The 27,415-nt window shown below is 49.2% G+C and overlaps 1 protein-coding gene across 14 annotated transcripts in view; it reads left to right on the plus strand.

The window, feature by feature from the left end:
• Tmem229b (transmembrane protein 229B) overlaps positions 1-18,712 on the plus strand; it is a 45,059-nt gene extending 26,347 nt beyond the window's left edge. For 7 of the 14 annotated variants that reach the window (XM_052739484.1, XM_052739481.1, XM_052739476.1 and 4 more), the window contains 2 exons: positions 3,338-3,518; positions 15,273-18,712. In XM_052739484.1, coding sequence (XP_052595444.1) covers positions 15,294-15,797 — 504 coding nt within the window. In that variant the 5' untranslated portion in view covers positions 3,338-3,518; positions 15,273-15,293 and the 3' untranslated portion in view covers positions 15,798-18,712. Of the gene's footprint in view, positions 1-388; positions 554-578; positions 1,118-3,337; positions 3,519-15,272 lie in introns of those variants that run through there. The other 7 variants (XM_052739479.1, XM_052739485.1, XM_052739480.1 and 4 more) reach the window with 6 other exon arrangements.
• The last annotated feature ends 8,703 nt before the right edge of the window (positions 18,713-27,415 follow it).

The raw sequence follows: 27,415 nt of genomic DNA on the forward strand, positions 1-27,415 counted from the left end.
GCAAATGACGAGGATGGTGTTGTCTACCCCTGTCTGGCTCCCTTCTTAGGTCGCAGCCCATGGAGACAGAGGAGGTGGGAGGATTTAGATGCCAGTCAGAGAAGCAGACTGAATCCTGCAAGCCCAGCTTACCCTAAATAGTTACAGAGGAGAGAAAAGGATGCAGGGGACTTTCCTGCCAGCAGCTGCTGGCTAAACCTCTTTGGGAAATGAATCCTCTTCATGAGAACTGACTGCCCGTGCACATTGTAGCGACAACAGAACCGGTTTTGTATCCTCTGACCTGGACCTACCAAACCTCTGCCTATGCAGTTAGGAGCCTGTAATGTCCCCAGGGATGCCCGCCTGGGACACGGTTCCCAACCTCACTCTCCCTATGTGCTTTCAGACAGATCTCCTGTGTTGTCCAGACTCATGACACCCACTTCCGGTCTGTGATGACGCTTGGACATGGAAGAAGGAGAGGAACACCCTTTTGCTCCTCTCGTCTGCAAAGACAGCCCTGTAGACCCCTCTCGATGCTGCTTAATGGGAGAGCTCCCTTTCCATGAAGGTGCCCTAGATATTACAGACAAACTCCGGGCATTGCTGGCTTTGGTTAATACCAAGTAGATGACTCAATCACCCGAGAATTTAGCTGAACCCCTCTCTAATTCTGCTTGTCTCGCTGTCCAATAGAAGATCTGTGGTCTCCAGGAATTCATCCTGTGGGAAGGGAAATAAACACACGTGAGGTTATTTTCAAACGGGATGACATGTTTTGTGGAAACATGGTCAAAGTCTCATGGGAACGTAATGACAGGATGACCCAGAGGCTGGGGATGGCCTCACAGAGCAGGAGAAAGAAAGAAAGGAGAAAGAGTAGGAGTCTGTAGGCTGCGGAGGAGGGCTAGAGAGAGAGGGCTTGAAACTGAGTGCTAATCTCTGATCCTTCCCTCTCCCAGGAATGTCTCAAGCACGCTAATGGAGAAACTGGAAAGAAACTTGTACAAAATAACTGGCCACAGGATAGACTGAGGAGACCACACTATATGCAAGATCTGAGTAGACATGGGCCTTGAAGATGAGGTTCAGGAGGGAAGCAGCTTGAAGGCACAATGCACTGGGCTTCCAAGGGGTGAGGTGCCTGAGGCCTGGGGTTTGAATCAGGCATGTAGATATAACCACATCTTTTAATGTCCCATGCCTTAGTAGCTGTCTCCACCACCACCTCCCTGCTCTACAGGTGTCCTAAGAGATTCACAAGAGTTGATAAGCTTGAGAAGGTCCGACTCTGCCTGAGGGCACTTGGCACATTCACACGCTGCCCCAGCTTCTGACTCGGGCTATGTGACCCACAAAAGAGCCCCAGAGCTTCTGTCCCCTGGATAAGGCTGGAGTATGAGAGGGTTCTGGGGACAGCTTGTGTACTTGCAGGAAAAGGTGGGACTCCTATGACCCTAGCATCTTACCCGCCCCTGAGAAAAAGCCAGCAGACCAAGAAGCAGGAGGTATCCAGCCAGAGGTGGATTCCCAGAGAGGCCCGTTCTGACCGCCCACAGTGGAGTCGTCTCCTGCTGGCTGCAGAGGGCTGCAGCACCAGGCTGAAGGAGCAGGATGTGGTTTTTGGTTTCTGTTTCTGTTTTGACATGTGCTGTTGCTGTGGCCTGCCTAGGCCCCAGGAAAGGGGAAGTGCCCAAGGGTGGGATTGAACTCTCCAGGCCACATGTCATGGGGGTGCTAGTGGCGGAGGATATGGAACATGCCTCATTAGGACTCTTTCCTCAAGATGATAGGTAGGTGCCAGGGTGACCTTTGCCCCCTCCCCAGTCAGGCAGCCAGGAGAGGGGAGGAAGATGAACAGGCGAGAGAGGGCTGAGCTTCCTGTTTATGGGGGAGTTGGGGAGAGATAGACAAGGCTGAGCATAGCAGCCTACACATGCACACACAGCATGTGCCTTCACTTTTCTCTGTGCAGAGGCCTGGGGGGCCAGGGAAAGAGCAGACATGGGGACAGGTGTGTCCCTAAAGCAGTCTTGGCAGGGCATGTTTTAGCCCCTACCCTCAAACTTGCTCTTGTCAACACTCTGCTGCCTTTACACGTTGTCAGCTTAGGTGACAATAGGAGAGGATTGGCTTCCACTCAGAGCCTCTGGGAGGGAGGAAGATGTACAAATCGGCACCTCTGTGTTCTACCCATTCGTGGGGGTGATAGTGCCACCTCTCAGCCCGCCCCTCCACATTATTGTCAGCTTTTAAATGGCCGCATGTGCTGGGCCAAGTCCCATCTGGGAACCTGCAGAATGGCTCTGTATCAAAGGGAGCAGGAAGGCAGCTCTGGTACCTTCGTTTTGGAACAAGGTAATTCTGGAGTCTTCGTGAAGTCAATGGTCAAGTCTTGCTAGTCTTGCTAGCCAAGCCTGTAATTCTATCTTCTGGGAGGTAGGAGGGTTGTGTGTTTCTTCCTCAAGGTAGACAATTTTTAAAGATCTGGGGATATAACTCGATGGTCAAGACCTTGCCTGGCATATGTCAAGTCCTGGGTCCAATCCTCAGTATTGTAAAAAGGAAAAAAAAAATGTCTCAGGGATGTTGCTGAGAGAATGTATGTGGCAAACGGCCATATGATGTAAGATTCATATCAGCTTATAGCCAGTTCTCAACCTTACCATAAAGGATCTCACCAATAGTCTGGTTATTAATATGTTGAGAAGAATATTACGGTAGTGGATTGCAGGTAAGGTTTGGGGCTTTTTGCTGATATGTTTGCTTCTTGGACATGGACTGACTGTGTAGCCCCGGCTGACATTGAACTCGGGAAATTTCTTCTGCCTAAGTCTTCTGAGTGCTAGGATTAAAGGGGTATACTACCAGGCTCAACTCAGGTTGGGAGTGGGGAGGTACTTCATACACTTTCTGCCTTTCTCTGCTTGTGTGGTACACTTCATTCTCTAAATGCTAAACCAAATATCCTGTGTTGACTGCCTTCCATGAAGCTCTTGACTACCCTTGCAAAGAGATGTCTCCACTGCATGGTGAGGTATGATTTGAAGCTGAGAAGGGAGCTGGATTCTAAAAAATGGTATCTTCTTTTAGGCTTCAAAGCGTGCATCCATTCATGCGTGCTACAAAATGCCCCTGAGTCCTAACCCTTCCAGACGATCGTCAGGGAACCATCCCAGCCTCTGATGTCTGAGTTGACCTGCCCTGAGCAGAAAGGATGACAGAATGGTTCTAGGAAAGGAACCTTGGTGGCCTGTTGCTGAGTTCTTGGTCTTAGATCTACCTTTCAGTTGTCCTGGTGGCTCAGCGCCTGGGGGTGGGTTAAGCTAACGATGGCCTCCTCTTCCATTCCCAGAGACACCTGGAAGCTGCCAGCCAACCAGCCAAGAGTTAGCTGAGCTCTGGAGTGAATGCTTGTCCACATCACTGACAATGGCACCAAGGTCCAGTCTGATACCAAGACAAGGTTAAACCAGGACACAGCTGCACAGCGATCCTGATGTCTGTTCCCAGCCCTGCGGTCAAGGCTGAGTTAAGTGAGTGTGCCCCAGATGTGAGAATCACTGGCCCTGTCTGCCTCCCCATTTGGCACCTCATCAGCATGGGTACAGGTCTTGAGGTTCCAGTTCTCAGCCTGTTTCCTGTCCAAGGGCTTGTCACAGGGCTACAATTCTGGAATGGGAGGGGAGCGCTGAGCAGTTTCAGGCCATGTCACTGTTGGAGCTGTCTTATAGCTTCTAAAACTGAGCCAGACCCAGCTTGGCTGACAGAGATAAAACCAGACACTCATATTCTTTTTCCTCAAGAGGCTTTCCATCCAAACAGTGATGAGGGCTGTGCCTTACCTAGAATCTGAATTCTGCCCTCACACTGAGAGCAGTTAATGTACTGGCCCTGAAGGAGTTGGGTAGCGCCTCCAGGGTCTTAGATACCATGAACGGGACCAGGAGCCAGCAGGGCAAGTCCTCTCGCTTTCAGCAGAGGCTCCTTAGTTCAGACAAGCCCTACATAGGGTAAAAGGCCTTGACTGCAGAGTGTACCTGTCTGTCTCCATCTGGCCTCTATCCCTGTCTCTGCCTCTGGCTTTTCCTTGATGATACTTTAAAGAATGATAATTGAATATCCCCAAGCCCCAGAGGCCTGAAGGCCATTCTGTCAGTGCAGAGCAGACAATACAGTGGTGGGGTCGGGGACCAGAAAGAAGGAAGTTCCAATGAGGCAGGGCAGGCAGTAGACACTACTGCTGTCTTGGCACTGAGACCATCTGGATTGGACAGCCTCTAAAGAGGTCATGGGCTAGTCTCTTGGAGCCTAGAGTTGATTCCATCCTGGTGTATGCAGGGAGGGGGAACAGGGCAACTGGATTATTTCTCAGCTGTAGGTAGATCTCAGCTTTCCTAGCTGAGGGTTAGAACCTGTTTACCTGTCTGCTTATGCTTGCAAAGTCAGTGTGCTACTAACAGGTTGTTTAAGGGGGTGTTCTTGAGTTGATTTGCAGCCAGAACAGGATGAGCGAACCTGGTCTTGAGGGGGACTGGGAGGAGGAAGATGTTCATGGAGGTCACCGTGGTGATGTAGTGACCCAGATGTGAGACCTACTCATCACATGGCACAGGTTGCCATAGTAATCTACACCATTAGTCCGAAGACTGTCACACCTTTGATCCAATAGTTCCACATCTGAAATTACTCATGAAGAGATCTTTCATGCCAAGCATGGGAACATATGCCTGTAAACCCCCACTTGGAGGGCAGAGACAGGCAGATATATGGATAAAGGCCAGTCTAGGCTATATAGCAAGGCCCTGTCTGGGTTGGAGAAGCAGAGAGAAGGCAGGAAGAAAGAAAAAAAGAGAACAAGAAAGCTATCTGAATGTGTGTGTGTGTGTGGGGGTGGGGTGCATGTCTTTAGCTGAGGGGCAAGAGGATCAGTAGTTTGAGGCCAGCCTTGAATCAATGAGACTCTGTTTCAAATAAAGAAATATGGTGGAAGAAAGAAAGGAAGGAAGGAAGAAAGGAAGGGAGGGATCTTTTACTATGAAATAGTCTCAAAGAAGACAATGACTAAATTTCTTTTGTTACAGGCATGAAAGGTATTTCCGTGGTGTTCTCTGTAATAGGGGAAATGGAAAACAATTATTACCTTTGTTGAACATATTAGTCAAGGCAATTACAGTTTTCCACTTGGTGGGATATTGTATAGCTATTGTAAGGATGAGCACATAGGCTGTAGAACTCGGCAAAGACGGTTCTGAGCTGCGTGAAATGGCAGGGGGCAGACTGTACTTTTCAGTGACTTAGAAAGGGCACCTGGGGGGCTGCAGAGGGGACAGACACCGGCTCTGTGGTTTCGGTTTCGTTATGAGTGCTCTTCCTTTCTGTGGTGCCAGGGTTGGCTTCTTCTGCAACAGTTTAATCAGGGTGGCTGCAGAAGGCACCATTAATAGTGACTTTCTCTAAGAAGTGGGATGTGCGGGGGGGGGGGGGGAGTTCTTTGGGTCACTAAGTCATTTCTTCCTATAATATTTAAATTTTAGCAGTGAGCACATGTTACTTTAGTAATTGAACAAAATAAGATATTTTTAAATTTTAGAATTAAAACATCTTAAAAGACTATATTTCCCAAATAAAGGAAAGGAGAAAGACTGAGCTAGCTAGCTCTATATACCTATTCTTATCGTGTTTAAGGCCTTGGGTCTGCTTGGGCCTAGCTTTCCATCTACCCGTCAATCCATCCACCCATCCATCTATTCATTCATCTACCCCAGAAACTATTAGGCATCATTGCCAGGCATCAGGGAAGAAAACTAAGCCTCACCCCTTATAGAATTCTCACTGCAGTTGGAGCAAGTAGCACACTATTGGAAAGGGCTACAAAGAAAATAAGACTGGATAATTTGAATAATAAAAAGTCCACTTTTGACTGGGGGCTCAGGGAAGGTCTCAGAAGGGTGACAGCTGAGTGGAGACCTGAGTCTCAGACAACAGAGAGACGGCCACGTGGAGGCCCGAGAAGAGCATTCTAGACAGTGCACAGGATGCCTAGCCCGTGGCCCCAACCTGCAAGGTGCCCATGGCTTCCCAAGCCCAGTGAATCTCTGGGCCAGGACAAACCCCATTTCCCAGGCCCTCTCATGTTCCCCAGAACACTTCCACCGCTATCCTTCCCACCTAGGATGTGCTCAGTGTCTGAATCCTTCCCAAGTGTTGTGTGGGATGGTTTCTGACACCCTGGCTGTTGTTGCTCTGGACAGATGGCTCCTCTGGACATCCTGTACACAGGCCACTGCTCTTGGCTGGCATTTCCAGAGCAAGGCTGAGCTGTCTCAGATTGCCATACCAGGGTGGATTGGCAGTTAGGAAAGCACTAGGTAATGTGTGCCCTGGCAAAGGGTCTTTAGATGGCTCATGACTTGAGGTCCCAAAGGTTGGCTGCTGCCGTAGTCCTGTGAGGGTTAGCTTTGACCTTGGAGTACTTATGCATGGCTCCTGCCAGAATTTGGTCTGAGAAATAGGCCAGGAGCCTGTGATATGTCTAACACTTAGTTCTGAACGTGCTGGATGGACTAGTGAGAAGCACACATCCATTTCCATGGATCTTCTTGGTACTCCAGATGCCTCTCAGTATCTAGAGACAGCACCTTGGAAGATGTAGTACCTCCGAGGAGCCTGGAACCAGTCTTTGGAGCACAGGATGCTGATTAGGGATGAAGACTCTGGAGCCAGACTTATGAGGATTTAGTTCCTAGTCCAGCCATTTAGTGCTGTAAAAACATAGGCTAATTATTTAACCTCTTTCTGTCTTTTTGACTCCCCTATTGGTGTGAAATTATTAAGGCCACTCCATGTAGTTAAAAGGGAGGTTTATTTTGTGGGGTAACTAACAAGTGAATGAATAGTTTCCAGAGTCTGGGAAAGGCGTGGCGCAGTCCAGAGGTATTCTCTGGAGAACTCTGCTCGGTCTACCTCCAGTGTCCAGGGTCCAGGAACCAAGAGAGCCGGCGCATCCGGATCTCGGGTCTTCAGGGTCCTCTCTTGGTCCCGCCTGACAGTTACCGAAGCCTCAATGGGGGTTGGAACTTCCAGATCAAGGCTGGAATGGCTACCCACTACATCCCCCCCCCCCCCCCCCCCCCGCTCTGTAAAATGGGCTTCAGAATTCCCTGAGTTAAAACAAGTAAGTGCTGAGAACACCTGGTATTTATTGTCACTTGAGAGGTAAGGGAACTACCTCATCAAGACCTTCAGGGTCACTGATCCAGGGGCCTGTCAAAAGAAAGAAGGGTAGAAGTTGGTGGCATCTGAGCTAGCCACTGGCCACAGGAACTGGCCTCCTTTGACTCAGTCTGGCCCTGAAGTGTGTCTGTTTTTCTTCCTCTATCTTGATGACAAGGGATGTCCAAGGCCATTTCAGATCTGCCAATAGAACAGATGTAGAATGATTGCACTCCTGCCCTCCACCCCACCCCCCACCGTCCTTGACTCCTCCGACCCTCAGTCCCAATCCTACTAGGGACAGAACTCAAGATCTTCTCCCAGAGATCTCCTAGATAGGCTTGTGTGGCTCCTCAGAGCATGGAATAGTAGTGATCTGGGTGCTTCAGTGTGAGGAGTGAAGCTCGGGAAGAAAATGGGATTTCAAGCCTAGCAAGATGCTCCCCTGGGCAGGAATCCTTAGAGCCATTGTGTTACAGCATCTTAACTTCCTGGAATAAAATCAGAATTTATGGGAAAACCAAGACGGCCATTCCATCTGGCTTTGTCTATCCTGGTCTCTTTAAGGCTGATTCACCCGTCTCCATTGCCCATTCTGTGTGACGCTGCCCTGCGTTAGAGCCTCAGCGGATTCTGAGAGCTTCGGATGAGATATTCCTGGGAACAGGATGCAAGAAGCCAGCTCCCTTGACCCCGCCCACCACTTCTTCCCTCACACTGACAAATCACTTGAGTTTTGATCCTTCTCGGGGACACTGTGTTCTTTCACCAACAGGCATGAGTAGGGTGAAACCATCCACAGTCTCCAAATATTTCCCTCATGCTTCCAATCCTGGCCACACTCTCTCCTGTGCCACCCCGATTACCTTTGGGCTGTCCCATCTTTATGTCACGGTCCTTAGAATAGTGGTACTTATCATCAGGAGAACGGGGCCACCACCCATGGAGCTGCTGGCTCCTGCTGTAGATTTCCCAGGGCTCTGACTACAGACCTGAGCAAGGAGTTATTGGAAGGGGCAGAAGGGGAAGGGAGGGCAGGACAAGGAGCAGGCCTGTCGGACCCAGGAGAGGATGGATGAGCCTGTCCTAGACACAATTCGGGCATAGCATTTACGGTTATTAGAAACGGGAGTTGAGGGTGATGTTCTGAGATGCTCTCTTTCATCTGAGCACCTCCCGCCACACAGGGCTGTATTCCAACCCAAGAGACTCTCACATCCTCTTGTCTTCTGCCCCCAGCCACTCTTTGAGCTGCTCACATCACAGCGCAGACCAGCTGTGTTCCCCTGACCCCACCCCTTGGACAAGGTCTGACCTTGCTTAGGTATGCGTCCCTCCATCTGCCCAGGTGCTTCCTGCTGACAAGAAATGGAGCCAGGCTGAGGGCTTCCCTCTCTTCTGTCCTCCCCCTTTTTCTCTGAGCTGCCTCCCTTTTCTCCCAGGCTCCTCTCGTCCTTAGACATGAACTCCTTCCATCTTGTTTCCTCTGATAAATTTCTGAGGTCTAGCTCTTCCAGGTCACCTGGGAAAGTTGGAGCTGGCAGTTCCCAGCTGAGAAACCATTCTTGGCCATTCTAGGAAGGCGGGCTCAGAGACAAGTAGAATGGGATTTAAAGTCAGCATGAAGAAGCAGGAGGATTGGGTCGGGGAAGGAGTGCAGTAGCAAGACACTGGCCTAGCGTGTCCAAGGTCCTGGGTTTGATCCCTAAACACACACACACACACACACACACACACACACACACACACACACACACACACACACATGTTGGCTTGTGAGGAGATCCACATAGTCATATCCAGTTGCTCTAGGGGAGACCTTTGAGTGGGAAGCTCCCCATCCCAGGGAGCTTTGTGTTCCCCTGACCCCACCCCTTGGACAAGGTCTGACCTGCCTAGGGAGGAGTCAGGGGCTTGAGTGCAGGGCAAGTAGACAGGCCTGATCCTAAGGGGCCTGAGTCAGGTTAGGAGGCCCAGTAGTCTTGGAACTCTGCCTGGACCACCTGCCTTAAACCTGTCAGCCCCTCCTGTGCTTCCCTGTGACCCAAGTCTGTTCTCTCTTGGTCTGTGGAGGACATGTACAAAGCAGTGGAACTTTGCAAGGCTGTCCTGGGAAGCTTGCCTCGTTTATTCTATCCATTTTCAAGCCTGACCCTCAGGGCTGCCCTTTCCTCTTAATTCAGCTGTGGGCAGCCACAGGGAAGCAGGGACCTCACATTTGCTCTCCCAGGCTATGTGTGTGCGACTATTGTTTCACAGGGTTTCCTGGTCCCGTGGCTCAGTGTCTCGTAAGCCTGCTTAGCAGGGAAAGCTGCCAGCAAGCTGACTAGGGCAGGGGCATAGTGACACTGCCTAAAGTGGAAGGTGACCCTAAGAGCAAGCGAGGCTATTCCAGAAAGGACAGGATCTTAGCAGGGGTGTGTGTGTGTGTGTGTGTGTGTGCATGCTTTAAGATTTTTTAATTTTATATATGTGTTTGCCTGCATGTATGTAAGTGTACCATATGCATGAAGTTACTACAGACGCTAGAAGAGGACATTGGACCTCCTGGAACTTGAGTTATGATCAGTTGTAAACCACCATGTGGGTGCTGGGTACCTAGTCCTCTGGAAGAACAGCAAGTGGTCTTAACCTGAGCCATTGCTATAGCCTTTATTTGCAGTGTTTAGTAGCAGCTAGATAATTCATCCTCACAATAACTGGTGGTCATTTATATGACCCCTGCTTTATTTAAAAGGAAGCTGAGGCTGGATGCAGGAGGTAGCTTGCCAAGGATCTTACAGATTTGGGATATCAAGGCAGGAGGACTCAGGCCCAAACAGTTAGGATGTAGGGTTGCTGAGCTCAGTCACTACACGGTGTTCACATCTAAGTTGTGAATTATGCTGAGGTTAGCACAGGACGGAGAAACCTACATCAGTTCTGCATGACTTCAGGTTTCCTTGGGCCCATTTTATTTGTCAAGTTTCGAATATACAGACGAATGTAATGAAGAATCATATATAATTTCATCCAGTGATAATTTGTGCTGAATGTTTTGCGCATTTACACAGGAATACACCCTTGCAAAATCCTATGTTAACTCCACAGCTTCAAATCCTGACCTTTTCTCTTTGCATTGTGTGAAATGTTCCTCAGATGGTTACTGGCGTTAGCTTTTGGATGAATCACAGCAAAGTGAGGGTGGGCTGTTGGGACAGATGAACAAGGTGCATGGAGGTGGCGCACAGGTCGGTGGACAGCACTCGAGTCTCGCAGAACGGGAGGTTCGTGGACTGTGGCAGATGCGGGTAGGGGGTGCAAAGGCAGCAAATGGGAAGAGCATCCCAGTAAAAACAGTGATGCTGGGATCCAAAGCACGGAGCTGGCCAGGATCCAGAGGCAGAGCTGGGCCCAGGAGGACTTTGCCAGCTATCTCTGAGGGATGCTGATGTTGAAGATGCGCACATTTGCTTTTAATGGGGAGCACCTGCACTCGACACTTTGGCTATGGATTTGAACTGGAAGTAGGCAAGACAAGGCTGGGAGACTTTAGCGCTGCCGGGTGAGATGCCGTTGAACCAGGACAGCAGCAACAAGGAGATGGATTCCCAAGAGATTCAAAAGGTGCCAAGTGCAGGGGCTACTAGCTTTACCACGTGACTGACTCTGACCAATGAGATGTTCGCAGACATGCCTTAAGCCTAAGGGCTTTTAAAAAAAAATGGGCTGCCTTTTTATTTTTGAAAAGAATTTAAATAATGATAATATTAAAAATATGTTGAATGGGAGCTGAAGATAGAGCTTAGCTGATTGATTGCCTAGGATACAGGAAGCCATGGGTTCGATTCCCATGGCATCACTGTGCACTGTGCCGTGACACACGCCTGTAATCCCAGCACTTGGTAGGTTGAGGCAAGAAGACCAGAAGTTCAAGGTTATCTTTGGCTACACAGTGAATTCAAGGGCCAAACCGGGATACATCAGACCCTGCCAAACACACAACTCTTTAAGGGACATATAGTAAATTTTCGTATTTATGAGGTATAGTGTGACATTTCCATACATGTACACAATGTATAATCTGATCAGGGTAAATGGCACTATCGCCTGAAACATGTCATTTTTTTTTTTTTTTTTTTTTTTTTGAGAGCACTCAAAATCCTCCCAGCTCGGTATTTTGAGATACACGAGGAATCGCAATCAACCTTAGCTAGCCTACTGTATTATAGAACATTAGACATTATTCCTTATCTTCAGCTGTACCCCTGGACCATTAATAGTGACTTCCCTCCCTTCTTTCTTCCTCTTGGCCAGAGTGACAAACACTTGTGTGGTTGGGTCAACTTGTTCTCGGACTTATGACTTGTCACTTACCATGAGATAAGTGCCAGTCTACTGTGTCCAGGACGAAGATGAGAACTGATGGAGCATAGTCACTCCAGTTTAACCTCCCCAGCTGAGCACAGAACAGAGCCTCAGATGACTCACAGCCTCATGACTTAGGCCAGCTGAGATCTTCTGATCCACGGAAGCCCGAGCTACAATAGGAAATGATGGGTGATTTCGGATATGGTTTGGGGATGATATCCTTAGTGGCATTTGCTGATGATTGAGAACTACTGTCATCCCTCTGCTGAGTGCAGTCCTGTGTTCATATTGTGGGGTGTCAATGAACCTGACACATAGATCCTGACACCCAGAAACTTGGGTTAAGATAACAAAGGGCTTCTCATTTCTAACTGGTTGCTTGGTAGAGCCATTAATCAGGAAGGGTCCAAGGAGAGAAACTGGTTTGGGGGGAAGATACTGAGTTTGATTTAAGAAAGAGCTTGAGGTAACCACAGGGCATCAGGAAGATGTGCCCAGGAAAGAGAAGGAATCTGATTGTGTTACTGAAGGAAGAGGTCTAGGCTGTGTTGACCAAGTAGATAAGGTCTGGCTTGGAACTGAAAATTATCAATGGAATTTAACAAAATAATCTGCATCAGAGGGGTGGGGTACTGTGGAAACTCAGAGGAGGAAGAGGGTTTGTGGCTGGGGAGAGGAGAGATTTGTTCTGAAGATCACCCAGACACCGGGGTTGTGCTTGTAAGGATGAGAGAAGGCACACCAAACAGGATAAACAGGGCAGACAGAGAGGCCTGGGTGGTGAGAATGAGGTGGAAGAGAGATACTTGGGGCCTTGAATGGCAGGCCGAGGGTGCTATCATGTTCCATTAGGAAAGCGGGGGGCGGGGGAGCCTTACATGTTTCTGAGTGAGGAAGGGACAGGAGGCACACAGGTCTATGCAGGAGGCTGCGTCTGGAAGTAGGATTGAGAGCTGGGTCTAGTCTAACTCTTGTTTACTGACCCTGGAGATGTGGGGAAGAAGATATTCCCTCCCAGTCTCACATATAAAATAGGAATAAGACGTCCTCCCTCCCCTCTTCCCTTCCTCCTCTTTCTCCCCCCTACCACCCTCTCTCAGATCTTTTGCAGCTCAGACGGGACAGAACTCACTATGTAGCTAAGGATGACCTTGAACTCCTGCCTCTACTCAACTCCCAAGTGTTGGGATTACGGTCATATATTGCCATGCCCGGTTTACACAGGGCTGGGAATTAAGTGCAGGGCCTCTGCATGGTAGGCAAACTGACCCTTGCTCTCGTCCCCCTTTTTTTAATTGTGTTGACAAAGGGTCTTGCTATAATCTCCCAGGCTGGCCTGGAACTTGCAATCTTCCTGTCTCAGTCTTCCAAGAGCTAGGACTATAGGCACATGCTGCCACACTTGGCTTCATATGAGTTTTAATTAAGTGCCAGTTTTTAAAAACGTGATTTAAGGCACTAGGGTAGATAAGTATTATTGCAGTGAGGCCTGTGTAGCTAAAATTGGTGTTAGGATTCTCAGTCAGGTAGGCAAACTGCAGATGCCATCTTGGTAACCTCTGTCCCTTGTCCTGCCTTGGGAGATAGGATTGGTAGATGTCAAGCTGGATGCCCACTAGTAGCTAATAAAACTTCTCATTCTTGATGAACTGTGAGTTCTCCCACGCTACCCTCTCCATAAAAAAAAAAAAAAAAAAAAAAATGTGTTGTTTAGACTCTGACAGAGGAGAAGCCTGGGGCAATACCTGGGTAACAAGACTGTAAAACAGTCACTCAAGGAGTTCATTCAAGAAGTTAGAGAGCTAGTTGAATCACAGGGGTCCATGCATCAGAAAGTAAATAGACCGGCTTCTGATAGTGGGGCCTCATGAGTGACCCGGACCCTCTAAGACAGAAGAAAGTCAGGAGCCTAGGAGCCAGACAGGGCTGTAGGGAAGCGCGGGGGAGGAAGCCAGCCTTGACTGGCAGTGAAGTTTGAGAGAGGAGGGAGTGAGAGAGGGCGAGCCAAACCCCATCTACCGTAGCAGTTAAAAATAAAACAGGACCGCAGTGATATCATATTCAGGCACCTAGTTTAGGATGGATGTTACGGAGAAAACAAAAGCCAAATGTTGACAGTTATACAAAGAAACTGGAATTCGTACATGTTCTGCTGAGGATGTGAAATGTAGAAAGCAGTACCACAGTCCTTGAGAATTTGTTTTTTAATGTGTACTGTGTTTTGTATGTATGTGGACCACGTGTGTGCCTGGTGCCCACGGAGGCCAGAGTGTCAGATCCCCTAGAACTGGAGTCACAGACAGTTGACAGCTGCCGTGTGGGTGCTGGGAATCGAACCCGGGTCCTCTGGAAGTGTCCTTAACCACTAAGACACCTCTCCAACCCAGTACAGCGGTTCTTCAGAAAGGCTACCGCACATGACCATGTAGCCTAATGATTCTACTTCTAGGTATAGACCCAGAAGAGCTGGAAGCAGGTCTTGCTTGAATAGATGCATGTTCACCCATGTGTAACAGCATAGTTCAAAAATGGAAGCCATCCAGGCGTCTATGAACAGTGAAGAAACAGAATGTTCCATCCAGTGGAATTCCTTCGATCTTTCAAAAGGGGGCTTGTTCCAATACAGGCTACAACCTTCATAAACCTGGAGAATATTACACTAAGTCAAATAATCAGCCACAGGAGAAAAATTATGAGAGCTGTCCAATTTAGAGGCTGAAACAATGGCCACCAGGAGTTGGAGGAAGGGGGAGTCGGGGGATTGGCATTTAACAATATAGTTTTCTTCTCTTTTTTGAGACAAGGTCCCGTGTAGCTCAGGCTGGCCTTTGAATTCTCTATGTAGCTGAAGATGACCTAATCCTTCTACCTCTACCTCTGTGGGATTTCAAGTATATACCAGCACACCCAGTTTGCATGGTGTTAGGCAAGCCCTATCAACTAAGCAACATCCCAGCTCTGGTGCAGAGGTTCTGTTTGGGACATTAGAAAGGTTCTGGAAATCATGGCAGCAATGATTGTGCAACATTATGAATGTTGTTAATGCTATTGATTTGTACACTTAAAAACTATAAAAATGGTAATATATAGATATGATATTGATATTTTATATAGAGATACATATATGAGAGAAATATGAGAAAGAGACTCAAGAGTTGTTAAAATAGTGAATATACATATATTTATATGTGTGTGTGTATATATATATATATATATATATATATATATATATATATATATATATATATGAGAGAGAGAGAGAGAGAGAGAGAGAGAGAGAGAGAAGACTGCTTACATTTCAGAATATGAGTGACCTGGAACTGTTGGGAAAGAAGTGGAGAGAAAAACAGGATCCCTGATTGGCCTGGTGAGAAAGGGAGAGACCTGTGGGTCAGGGCAGCTGATTCTTCAACTGACTTCAGATGACCATAAATGTTACGAAGTTCAGTAGACATTTCCACATAGTATTTGAGTAGAGTTGCTCAGGGGAAGCCAATGGGTTAGGCTTTCTTCCTGTCTTTTCCTAAGCCCACTTGGCTAAGGGATGACGGAACTGAGGTGATGCCACAGAGTAGAAGGTTGAAACTATGGTTAGTACCAAAGGGGACAGAGAAAGGTAAAAGCAGATTTGAAATCCCCTCCAGCCTGGTCACCACAGAGATGGGGAGCAGGAGGCAGGGAAAGGTGCAGGATGGCTCCCCTCATCTGTCTCCTTGTATCCCCAGCAGGAAGTCCAAGTCGTCACCATGGCTTCTGCCGAGCCCCTGACAGCGCTGTCCCGTTGGTACCTATACGCCATCCACGGCTACTTCTGCGAGGTGATGTTCACGGCAGCCTGGGAGTTCGTGGTGAATTTTAACTGGAAGTTCCCGGGGGTCACGAGCGTGTGGGCCCTCTTCATCTACGGCACCTCCATCCTGATCGTGGAGCGCATGTACCTGCGCCTACGGGGCCGCTGTCCTCTGCTGGTGCGCTGCCTCATCTACACGCTCTGGACCTACCTGTGGGAGTTCACCACGGGCTTCATTCTGCGCCAGTTCAACGCCTGTCCCTGGGACTACTCCCAGTTCGACTTTGACTTCATGGGTCTCATCACCCTGGAGTACGCTGTGCCCTGGTTCTGTGGGGCCCTCATCATGGAGCAGTTCATCATCCGCAACACCCTCCGCCTACGCTTTGACAAGGATGCAGAGCCCGGGGAGCCTGCCAGTCCGCCAGCCCTGGCCAATGGCCACGTGAAGACCGACTGAGTTCAGAAGATTAATGTGAGAACCTAAGGCCTCTCCTAGGAACTCCAACGACAGAGAGACCACGCTGGTGGGGTTACCCCTTGGTTCAGCACAAGCCCTGCCCCCAAATGGGTCTTAGTCCAGTAGGGCAAACACAACCACACATGGTGGGCAGTGGGATAGTGTGGGGGAGTTGGGTGTCCAGACAACAGAAGGACACTGGGACTGGTCCATGGCTCTCCACCCATCCTGGGGGCTGGAGCCTGGGCGATGAACAATTGGACTTCGTGGATGACTTTGGAAGCAGCAGGCCTGTCCTGATGAAGGGACATGAACTCTGGGGCCACGGGTGGGAGACAAGGTCTGAGGAGGCCTTGGCTGCTGTTGGGGCCACCACCCCACCTGTCCCCTGGCTTCAGCTGGGCTTTGGCTGGCCCTATTAGGCAATATTCAGGTGCTTGCTTGCAACCAATACCTCCCCAGGGGCCTCTGAGCTGCAGCCTGAGAGAGACCCAGCAGCCAGCAGGCTGCTTGGTGGCACTGCTCTTGTACTGGGGCTGGGAAAACGTCCTCTGGCCCCTCCCCCTCCCCCAGGGCCCCATGCTGCTCCCATGGCCTTCTGGGGGGGCCCCTGTGGTGCTGGATCCCCACCAACCTTGGGCTCTTGGGGGTTTCAATCCCGTGTGTTCGGTGGCGTTTCCCCTTTCTCTTACGTTCAAGACATTTCCCACTAGCAGGCAGCCATTTTCTGTCAGTCACCATATCCGGATTCCCCTCTCCCAGCTCCCTACAGAACACAGCAGTGGCCAGAGGCACAGCTCTAAAATGAGCCCCACCTGCCTTCCTGCAGCCTTCCCTCCCCCTTCATCTGGGGACGGGGGGCCAGCCTGCCTCCCTGGCCCAGGGATGGTGGTCTGGTGCCCCCTCCCTGCAGAGGTCCCACTAAACATGCATAGTATTCCCCCAATGCCCATCTAGGCCTAGAGGTGTTCTGTGGCTCCACAGTGGGGGGAAGAGAAAAAGGCAGAGTTCTAGGTCCTATTTGCCCACATTGGTTTATTTACAAGCCAGTTAGTCAATATGACTTCCTGTGAAATAGGGGAGCAGGTATCTAGCTGGAGACCCGTGGAGAATTAGATATGGAAGACCATGGAAGGTTCTTTGGAACAAACCCCTTTTCTGGAAAAAGATGAGTTCCACCATAGCCTCAGCTCAGCAGCTAACTCTCGGGGCTGCTCCTCCTACAACTCCTCCTGGCCAGGCTGACCCTTTGAGCTTGTTCCTCAAACAGTATTAGCCCTGCCACACTCATGGGCGTTGTGAGCTCGGTTGTCTTAGCTTGCCCCCATGATGGGTCCATTGCTGGCAGTGGACAGGTGGAATCCTTATTCCAGGCCCTTCTGATTTTGTCCTCCACTCTTTGAAAGGATGAGCCAGTCCATCAAAGAGTGTCCATCCCACGTGGCAGTCTCCTCTTGGCCACCCTGGGGACTCTGAGGTAGCAGTCAGCCTTTTCTTATAGATCATTTAAAAAGGGATGGTGCCACTGTAGAGAGTCTCTGAAGCATACAGAGAGCACCAGGCGAGAGTCAGCAGCAGGGCTGGAAGAAAGACTCAACCTTCTGTGGCATCCTTCCCCACAGTTCTCTCTGTCCAGGGCAGAATGAAGTGTTTCCTTGAGTAGACATCATCAAACACCATTCTCTGTGTGTGTGTGGTGGGGGCTGCTTCTGGTTTTGTTGTAGCCTGGATTCTAGGACTTTGTGGGTTCCAGGGATTCAGGCTTCCCAATGGGAGTGGTTGATTTCCATCTACAAGTGGTGAGACTTCCTTATTTTATAGGCCCCTCCTCCAATTCCGTGTTATCTCAATTCCCTGAATCCTAATGCCTCTCTAGGGCCACCTCACACTTACCTTCACAACTGAGTCTAGTGGCTTGCTGAGGTGTCCCAGCATTCATTCAGACCCCAGTTCTCAACCAGAGAAAGCCACTGGGTGGCCCCTGGTCTCAGCACTCCAGATGTTGCCCTACAGGCATTCCCTGGCACCATTTTTCTCAAGCCCCTTTAGTCCCCTGTTGGAAGGGTTTCCTGGAGTGAATCTGTTTGCCTGGCAGCACTCAGCAATGTGATCTGCTTATGTGGGTCCCCTGTTCTCCTGTGGCCCCTCCTAGGCACAGAATCCCCAGCCAGGGGAAGCTACAATGTAAGGCCTGACCGCAGACCCATAGGCTCAGATCTCACCCAGTGTAGCCCAGATTTCAGCTCTTGCTTTATTGGCTATCTTCAGGGCTCCAACCCCTTAGTGCACAGGGACACAAAGTTTGGGGTTACCAAGCCTTTCTGAGCAGTGGGGATTTCGTTAGCTGTTTATGGAGCCTCTGATGTTCTGAGCCCAAGGCAGCCATCTCAGAGTTTCGGATCGTAAGTATGCTGCCCTGCATGGTTGAGTTGCTTTGGATGTCTGCTAGGCTTCCAGTGCCCTGTCCCCTCCTCATGCCAGAGAGTCACAATGGCCTGTGCTTATTCACAGCAATAATACATAGGGAGCGTCTGTGAGTCCCTTTTGTCCTGGTCCCTTACTCTTTCTTCATGGATCTCCCAGGAGGCTGCTGAGTGGGTCAGTTCATGTGAGAATCTACATCTGAAGCTCTGGGCTGTGCAAAGTGTTGGCTGCAGGAGGCGGGTGAGAGGAGAGACCTAGCCATGAACTATGACTAAGGCAGAGAGCGTGCCTTCCACCCTGAGGCCACCATACCTGGATGAGCTGGAGGCCCCAGTTTTGGAACAGGCGCTTTGAAATGGATAAGACTGTCTTCCAACTGGACGGCTCGTGAGAAAGGCACGTGACTGACTTGTGAGCCCATTGCCTGCTGTGTCTGTCTCTTCCTTTTCATAATTGTGCACATAAAATATACTGGTGTTTGTGTTCCTGGACTGTCTGTGACTCATCTATTCCACTCGGGGGGCCCTTTTCCCAGGGGCTGGGAAAACTGGAGGTTGGGCCCTTCATTATCTGCACCACACCTTCCTGAACCAGGATGGCTGGTGGTGAGGAGGGTGCGGCCCTGCTGTCAGCCTTGACCCTCTCTTCACCCCGATGCTCCATAGCTCTTGTAGTCCCAGGCCAAAGGTAGAGACGGAGTCCCAGCAGCATCCAGGTTGCCTATACCTGTCCATGTGATGAGCAGCGCTTAGACACACTGGCAATAACCTGGTATGGACCATAATTAGAAAAGGCGTGGGAGTACTTCAAAAAAGGCTAAAAGGCCAGAAACCCTTTTGCACAACATGAAAATCGTACTTGAAGAAACAGCTCCTTCCTTCTCCCTAGCAGTGCTACGTGCCCTGAGAAGGACTGTTAGAGGAAGTAGACCTTTCCTACTTCAAGCACCTTGGCTCTGTCTAGCTCCTCTACCCCACCCCTGGCACACACCATACCCCTGACTACCTTTTGTGATTCCAGGATGAAAATGGAGGCCTTCAAAATTGCCCAGACCTGGTCTACAGAGCAAGCTCCAGGACAGCTAGGGCTACCCAGAGAGACCCTGTCTCAAAACACAAAGTTGTTCAGTCCGGTCTGCTAAACTGGAATGGCTTGGGCCCTGTACCACAGCCAGACTACAGGGCAAGGCAGTGTATTTTTAAGTCACTGGGAAGGCCTTTGCTCTTACCATATACACATGCTCACTCACTTGAAAGTATTTCTTTCTTTGAGAATTCATCTCCTAATACAATTAGGCTAGTCTAAAGCATCCTCACAGTCATTTGCGTGTTAGCATAAACTCTGAGAGTACATACAGCCAGAGGCCCAGACTTCTCTTCAACTTTCAGAGTAAGACTTATTAAGTAGCCAACTCCAGGAGTGGCCTTTTTTTCCTGTTATCCCCACCCCATGTATGTAGGTGCATGTGCAGGTGCACGTGTGTGTGCTGGTATGTGAAGGCCAGAGGCATCTCTCCTCAGAGTTGCTGTCCACCTCCTTTGAGACAGGGTCTTTCATTGTCCTGGAACTCACTGGTTAGGCTAGACGAGCTGACCAGCAAATCCCAGGAGCCCTCCTGCCTCTGCCTCCCCGGCCCTGGGACTACATGAGGTGCATCACCATGCCAGAGCATTTTTATGTGGGCTCTGGAGCCCACAGTCAAACCCCCATGCCCGCTAATCAAGCTCTTTACCAACAGTCCACTCCTCCCCAGCCAGGCAGCTTCTCTTCTTACACTTGGCCCCACCCCTCCCTCTTCCCCTCTCCGACCCAATCCAAAGGGTAAAGACTCCGAGTTCACGTGAGTTCACGAGTTCATGGCCTAGGAGAGCCAGGGTCTGCACCTTCTAAAATCTTCCCAGCCTTTGCAAAAACCTAATGTTTAACAACAGCAGAGAAAGTACTAGAATTTGGACTTTTCTTCCCAGAGCAGGTTTCTCAGTGTGCGTTTCTGCCCTGTGTGCTGCTGATACAACCAAAAGACAGCCGAGTTCCTTCCTTGTGAAGGCGGTTCAGGAAGATGGAGCCGCTGGTCAAAGGTTGGAGGAACTGGGTCTCATTTGACTTCAGCTGTGGTCCCTGGTGGTTCCTGTGGCACTGCAACCAGGCACCAAGTGCCCACACACATCCTCATGTTCTCCCATTTCAGGTGGGCACCGTTGTGTCCCTGTTTTGTACAGGAAGACTGTTGACATCCAGCCTACAACCTTGGATTCACAACATTTTTTTGTTGTTGTTTAATTTTTTGGTTTGGTTTAGTTTGGGTTTTAAGACAGGCTCTCTCTGTGTGGTCCTGGCTTTCTGGGATTTTGCCATGTAGACCAGGCTAGCCTAGAACTCAGAGATATCCTCCTGCCTCTACCTCCCAAGTGCTGGGATTAAAGGTGTGCACCGCCATGCCTGGTCTGGAGTCACTCACCACGTTTCAATCCAATCTCTTCATTCCCTTTTTCTGAGACATCGTCTCATTGTATTGCCCACACTGGCCTAAACTCCTAGGCCTGCCTAAGCACGTCTGTCTCGGGCTGACAAGAAGCACATGGCAAGGCTCCCAGTTTTGTGACTTGTTTTGGTGCATCATCTTTCAATGAGGATTTGTGAGGAGTCAGGTGCCCTTTGGTACTGAGGACTTTCTGGATGCCTTGAGTTCATCTCTTGTGAATGCTACTTACAAAGCTAAATGGGAATATTTGTGAGTGTCAGGGTAGAGGCCTCGGGGGGCTACCATGTGGGCAGTATGGAATGCCATCTTAGCCAAGACAAGACAACTGGCCAAAGACCCCCTCCTAGTGAAGGAGGTTGTCAAATTTTGGCCTCGGGTGAGCTAGATTTAGCCCTGACACCCGTTCTGTCCCTCCTACACAGTTTTATTTTTGTCCCAGGCTTTTCTCAATGATCCTATTTTCAACTTGAAGAGAAGTCTGGGCCTCTGGCTATATGTACTCTCAGAGGGCTTGGAACTACCAGATGAAACCTCTTCGTGGCAAGAACCCTCCGCCAGGCCCTTCTGCAAACTCAGACAGGCCAGAGCACCCACCCTTTCAGCTCTTCAACTCCATATTGGACACCTCCAAGAGTAGATAGAGACCAGGCTAGTTGGCAATGATGGATGATCAGGGAGGAAGATGTTGACAGGGACCTCATACAGTTACGCCATTGTACCACTGACTGTTTCTCCATGGGGGAATCTCCAACAGAGACCCTGCTTGTCTGCAGGGACAGGTAAGGGTACCCAGAAGAACACAGCGCTGTTCTGAATGCCATTCTTTGATGTTTTCAGAGATGTGCTGGATTCTCACTGTCCTGAAAACACAAATGTTTTCTCTGCCTGGGCAGTCTCAGCTGAGTGTGGAGCAGAACAAGACCAGAATACAGTGAGTGCTTAAGGGACCTCTTGGTGAATGATTCTTTTTCATTTTATTTTCTTAAAACACAGCCTAACAAGGTAACTAAGGCTATGCTGGAACTCACTATGTAGCCTAAAACTTACAGTGATCCTCCTGCCCCAGCATCTCTAACGCTGGGATTGCAGGCATGAGCTATCAACTTGACCAACTGATAAATGATGTTCGTGTTCCAGAGTATCATACGCTCTTTGGGGGACCTAAGGCTAGGAATTCTGTTTCAACAACTATCCCAGTCATTGTCTGTGCCCCACCCCCATCATGGAGCAGCTGACAGACCTGCTCCCTTTTCCAAATTCACAAGACCCTGAGCCTTGCCAGCATCCTCTTGGAGCTTTTATGCCTAGCCAAGACCCAGCTCTACTGATTGGTCCATTGGTTCATTCTGGCGGTGTGTTATCTTGATACTGGAAAAAAAAAAAAAGACATTTTAGAGTCAAGTAGTATACAGAAGGAAAATCCACTGAGGATGTATAGCCTTTGCCTCTGCTGTAATGGCACCTTCTGAACAGGAAGTTTTCTGGTCTGTAAGAACCCACCATAGGGTGAAGAGAAAGGTTGATTTCTCACAGTTTTGGAGATGTCAATCCATTACCAACTGACTCTCTTGCCTTGGGCCTGTGACAGCAGAGGCCATCATGCAAGAGTGTGTGTCAGAGGAGGCCTGTCGCCCCCACAGCCAGGTACTAAGGAGAAGAAGGGTCAGGACCTCAAGACCCCCTTCACAAGCACACCCCAATAACTAACTAGGTCCCCATCTATTAAAAGTCCATTACTTCCCAATACTGCTAATGGCTGCAGACCTTTACTACACAGACCTAAGAAGGAGACTTATCTAAAACATATCAGAGTTCTAAGAAGGAAGCAGGGTCTTGCCCAGGTCCTTACAGAGAATCCTTCCTGAGGAGTGGGACCAAGAAAGAGCAGGCTGCAGCGAGATCCTGGAAGTCCTCTTAGCCTTAGCACCTGGCCTGCCTTCTCAGAGGCTGGGTCATGGATTGAGGTCAGCAGGACTGAAAGGTAGGCCTCCCTGGCTTCTGTAACCCTTTCTCTAACAGCTGAATGAGCACCCCTGCTCTGGGATAGACAGCACCTATGGGTTCTGAGGGGCTGCGAATCTGCAAATGTATCTGCCCCACCTGAAGGTGGGGAACTCAGATCCCATCCTTTCTATGGACCTGTGAAGTATCGGGGTCTCGGCAGCGTTAGAACACCCAACAGAAGGGCATGAGGGCAGATAGCACAAGTGTTAAGCCAGACAGACTTTAGTTCTAACTCTGTTTCTGCCCCTTACCAGCTGTATGGCATTTGTGTTGGTCTAAATAAGAGTGGCCTCCATAGACTCATATATTTGAATGCTTAGTCACCAAGGAGTGGCACTACTTGAATGGATTAGAAGGATTAGGAGGTGTGGCCTTGTTGGCGTGGGTGTGGCCTGTTGGCATGGGTGTGGCCTGTTGGAGTGGGTGTGGCCTTGTTGGAGGAAGTATGTCACTGAGGGTGGACTCCGAGGTTTCAAAAGTCCATGCCAGGCTGAGGCTCACTCTCTCTGCCTGCGGATCAGGATGTAGCTCTCAACTGCTTCTCCAGAACCATGTCTGACATGGCTGCCTTCAACCATGCATGCCCTTTGTCATGTTGATAATGGACTACACTTCTGAAACTGTAAGCAAGCCCCTAATGAAAGGTTTTCTTTTATCAGAGTTGCCTTGGTCATGGCATCTCTTCACAGCAGTAGAACAGTGACTAAGACAGCGTGTAACCAGACCCTGAGACAGTGCTCTTCGGACAGTGATGTTCATAGATTTGGTTTACTTTATTGACAATACATACTGACCCTCCCACCCCCAGGCTGAGTGTGAAAGTAACCATGGCAATGGTTCATGCAGCAAGAGGGGCATTGGGTTCTGGTCGGCCTAGCAAGTGTCTTGAACTGCAATGTTACACATCCATATTACTAAGCAGCGTGTGGGTAAAGTCTTTGGGGGATTTTTCACTCTAGCCCGTTACCTTGTTGGTTACAGAATGGCCAGCTATCCTAGAGCATCTGAGGCTAAGGGGTCCCAGGACATGGGACTTTTAACACCCAAACTGACAAAAACAAACACATTAGTGGAAACATATTTCTTATTAGTCACAACACACCACTTGGCAGAATGTCCTCTCTCCTGTTGGACGTGATCTTGGTGGGTCCTCTCCTTGGGTCCGAACCAGAGCAAACAGTATCATTCTCTTTCATTTGAACCTCAACTCAGACTCTAAGCTGGCTGTCCATTAATTCCTGCTATCTGGATGTTTGGACATGTGCTGGGGGATGATGCCTTTTTGTATGCTGTGAATATATGTTGTTCCTGTTGGTTAATAAACAAGCTGCTTTGGCCTATGGCAAGGCAGCTTAGAGGCAGGCGGGAAATCCAAGGAGAGAGACAGGAAAGAGAAAGGCAGAGTCTGGGGAGATGCCAGCTGCTGCCCAAGGAGCAACGTGCCATCAGACTGGTAAGCCATGGAACACGTGGAAAAATATAGATTAATAGAAATGGGTTAAGTTGTAAGAGTTAGCTAGCAAGAAGCCTGCTATAGGCCATCCAGTTTGTAAATAATATTAAGCTTCTGAGTGATTATTTTATAGGCGGCTGCAGGACTGAGGGGCCGGGTGGGACCGGAGAAACCTTCCGGCTACAAGTTTTGGTTTCCGTTGTTTTCTCAGCTTTTCCTTTGACTCTGGGGAGTTCCCCTCATGGGTTCCAACAACATCCCTTCTGGTTTTACATCAACTGGTTTCCTTGCTGCTACGGCCCTTCTCTCCACTCTGTACAGCAATGAGAACTTGCTCTGTGGACAGTCCAAATCTCTGCTACGCACCTCACTTCTTAAAAGAATATTTTTTTGTTATTGAGCTTTTTGTTTTTTGAGATGGGATTTTGTATCAGGCTTTTTCTTTTAGGCCACCAACCAGCTCCCAAATCATGACTTCTTATTAATTTTAAATGCTTGGCCTAACTTAGGCTCATTTCTGGTTAGCTCTTCTTAACTTAAATTAACCTGTTTCTCTTTATCTCCCTTTTGCCTCGGGGCTTCTTCTTTTCTTCCTTCTGTATGTATATTTTACTTTCACTGCTTCTCTGTGTCTGACTGGCTGGTGGCTGCCTGGCTTCTTGCCCCAGGCCTGTCCCTCCTTCTCTCCTTCTCCTCTCTCTCTTCCTCCTTGTGCCTAGATTTCTCCTCCTATTTATTCCCTCTCCCTCCCAGCCCTGCCGACCCTCCTCTGCCTAGCTATTGGCTGTTCAGCTCTTTATTAGATCAATCAGCTGCCTTAGGCAGACAAAGCAACACATCTTTAAGTAATTAGACACCCACCCTTACATCATTCAACAAAGGCAGCATAAACAAAAGTAACACACCTTTACACAGTTAAAGTAATAGTCCACGGCATAAGCAAATGAACCACGTCTTTGCCTAGTTAGAATAATACTCCACAACAGGGTTTCATGTCACCCAGAGTGGCCCTGAGGTGACACTGTGTAGCCAAGGATGACCTTGGACTCCATTCTTCCCACTGTTCCTCTCAGCTGCTGGGGTTCCAGGCTTACACCACTCTACCCGTTTATGGGGTGCTGGGGACGGATCCCAGTGCTTCACACATGACAAGCAAGTACTCTAAAGACTGAGCTACATCTACCAGCCCCTTTTAAAGCATTTGATCTCCGGCTTTATACGTTTAGTCCTCAAACTCTTTTCCTATCTCATGAGTTATTGTTGTAACCAGGCTGTTCTCTCCCAAGAGGAGGAGACCAGGACGTGCTCTTTGAGAATTTGAAGTTTATATCGAGCCACACAAACCCAGCCAGGGGCATGCACTCTTATGACCAGAAGTCTAAAGAGGCACCCCAAGCAGGGCCCTCTTTATAAAGGTAAAAACCTAAAGTTTGGTACCTCCTGTTGAGGGTGGCTGTCATGGCAAACGTGACAGGATATGGAAGTTTTTCATAAGAGTAGGGCACAGGGCCGGGCGGCGGTGGGGCACGCCTTTAATCTGTGAGTTCGAGGCCAGCCTGGTCTACAGAGCGAGTTCCAGGAAAGGCGCAAAGCTACACAGAGAAACCCTGTCTGGAAAAACAAACAACAACAACAAAAAGAATAGGGCACGGCTGTGTCACCGTGGTGCTGCTGTTTGATCAGGGAGGGGAGCAGAAGGCCTTGCAATTACAGAAGCAGAACAATGGCGGGTGAGTTACGGGTCCTGTAAAGTACTATGTATACCTGCAGGTCAGGCTGACCTTCCTTTAGCTCAGGGTTGGGTCAGGATTTAGCAAATGTATTTAGCAAGTATATTCTTGACTACGCATGCCTCGAATCTTATTCCCAGCACTCTCCCGGCAGAGCTGCCCTGTCACAGTCTGTGCTCAGTTGCTGGGCATAGCTTCTCTTGTTCCTGAGCTAACTGCTGAAAGCTAGAGGAAGTGGTAACTGTGCAGCACCCAGACCTTTCAAATTTTACATACACCCCATAATACAGACCGATCCTTTTGCTATTAATCCAATTTAGTTGCGGCCTTTCTCTGCGGTGGGATACACAGGAGTTCTTTAGACACAGGCCGTCAAGGTCAGCTAGGCCCCGGCACCTCCTGCCTTTCTCATGGGCAGCTTCTGTAACGGTGGGAGCTTCCATGCATCAAGGTGGGAGCTGGGAGCCTGTCCGGACCCATTAAACACCGAAGTGGCAAGCCTTTTCTTTGGATCCCTTTAGATGTGAAATCACAATGGCATGAGGAGTCATTTTGCTGACTTTCTCTCAATCTGTTCCCCCAGGATCTCATGCCTGCTGACCAGCAGGACCAGATGGCACCGTGTGCAGAAACATCTCACTGTGCCTGCCTTCACATCCTAAGAAATACCTCCCAGTCTTCTGAGTGACTTGTCTGTCCACCCCTTCCAGTTATTTGTGTAATTTTTTCCCCTCCCACTAACTCTGCTGTGAAGGCACTTGACCCGGCCCTTCCTGGCCTGCTTTTCATTCCCAGAGATGGTAGCTGATCTTGCTGTCTAGAAGGAGGGAGGACGAGAGGAAGAGTGGCAGAGGGGAAGGACCAGGAAGGAGCAGACCGCTTCACCTTCATGATGTTGACCATCAGCCCCCTTTCTCAGACATTGCCGTCTATACCCCATGCGCCCTTAGAACGTCCGTCTTGACTGCCCAACAAAAGATTCGGTAGCTAGCTCAGACTTTGGACCTGAATTTTTATTCCAGGCCCCTGACTCATGCATTGGGGCACGTTATATAACCTGTCTACGCATCTTCTGAAAATGGAGCTAATAATAGTCTGACCTCTCAGAGAAGTGGAGAGATTAGCTGAGACAGTGATTGTCAGGTGCCTCGCATGCAATGTCTCAAATCAAGAGGAAAATAGCCTCTCTCTCTCTCTCTCTCTCTCTCTCTCTCTCTCTCTCTCTCTCCCTCCCTCCCTCCCTCCCTCCGTCCCTCTCTCTCTCTTTCTCTCTCTTTCCTGTGTATCTGTCTCTTGGTATCTATCTATCTATCTATATCTATCTATCTATCTATCTATCTATCTATCTATCTATCTATCTATTTATCTTTGAGACAGGGTCTCACTAGGTAGTCAGGCTGGTCTGTAACTGTACTATATAGACCAGGCTGGCCTCAAACGCACACAGATCCTTCTGCCTCTGCCTCCTGCCATCCCTGCTGGGATGAAAAGCAAGCACCACCATGCCCAGCCCAAAACATTCTCT

The sequence above is a fragment of the Peromyscus californicus genome, unplaced genomic scaffold, assembly GCF_007827085.1.
Source record: "Peromyscus californicus insignis strain IS unplaced genomic scaffold, ASM782708v3 Scaffold_15__1_contigs__length_86483966, whole genome shotgun sequence".
NCBI classification, from domain to species: Eukaryota; Metazoa; Chordata; class Mammalia; order Rodentia; family Cricetidae; genus Peromyscus; species Peromyscus californicus.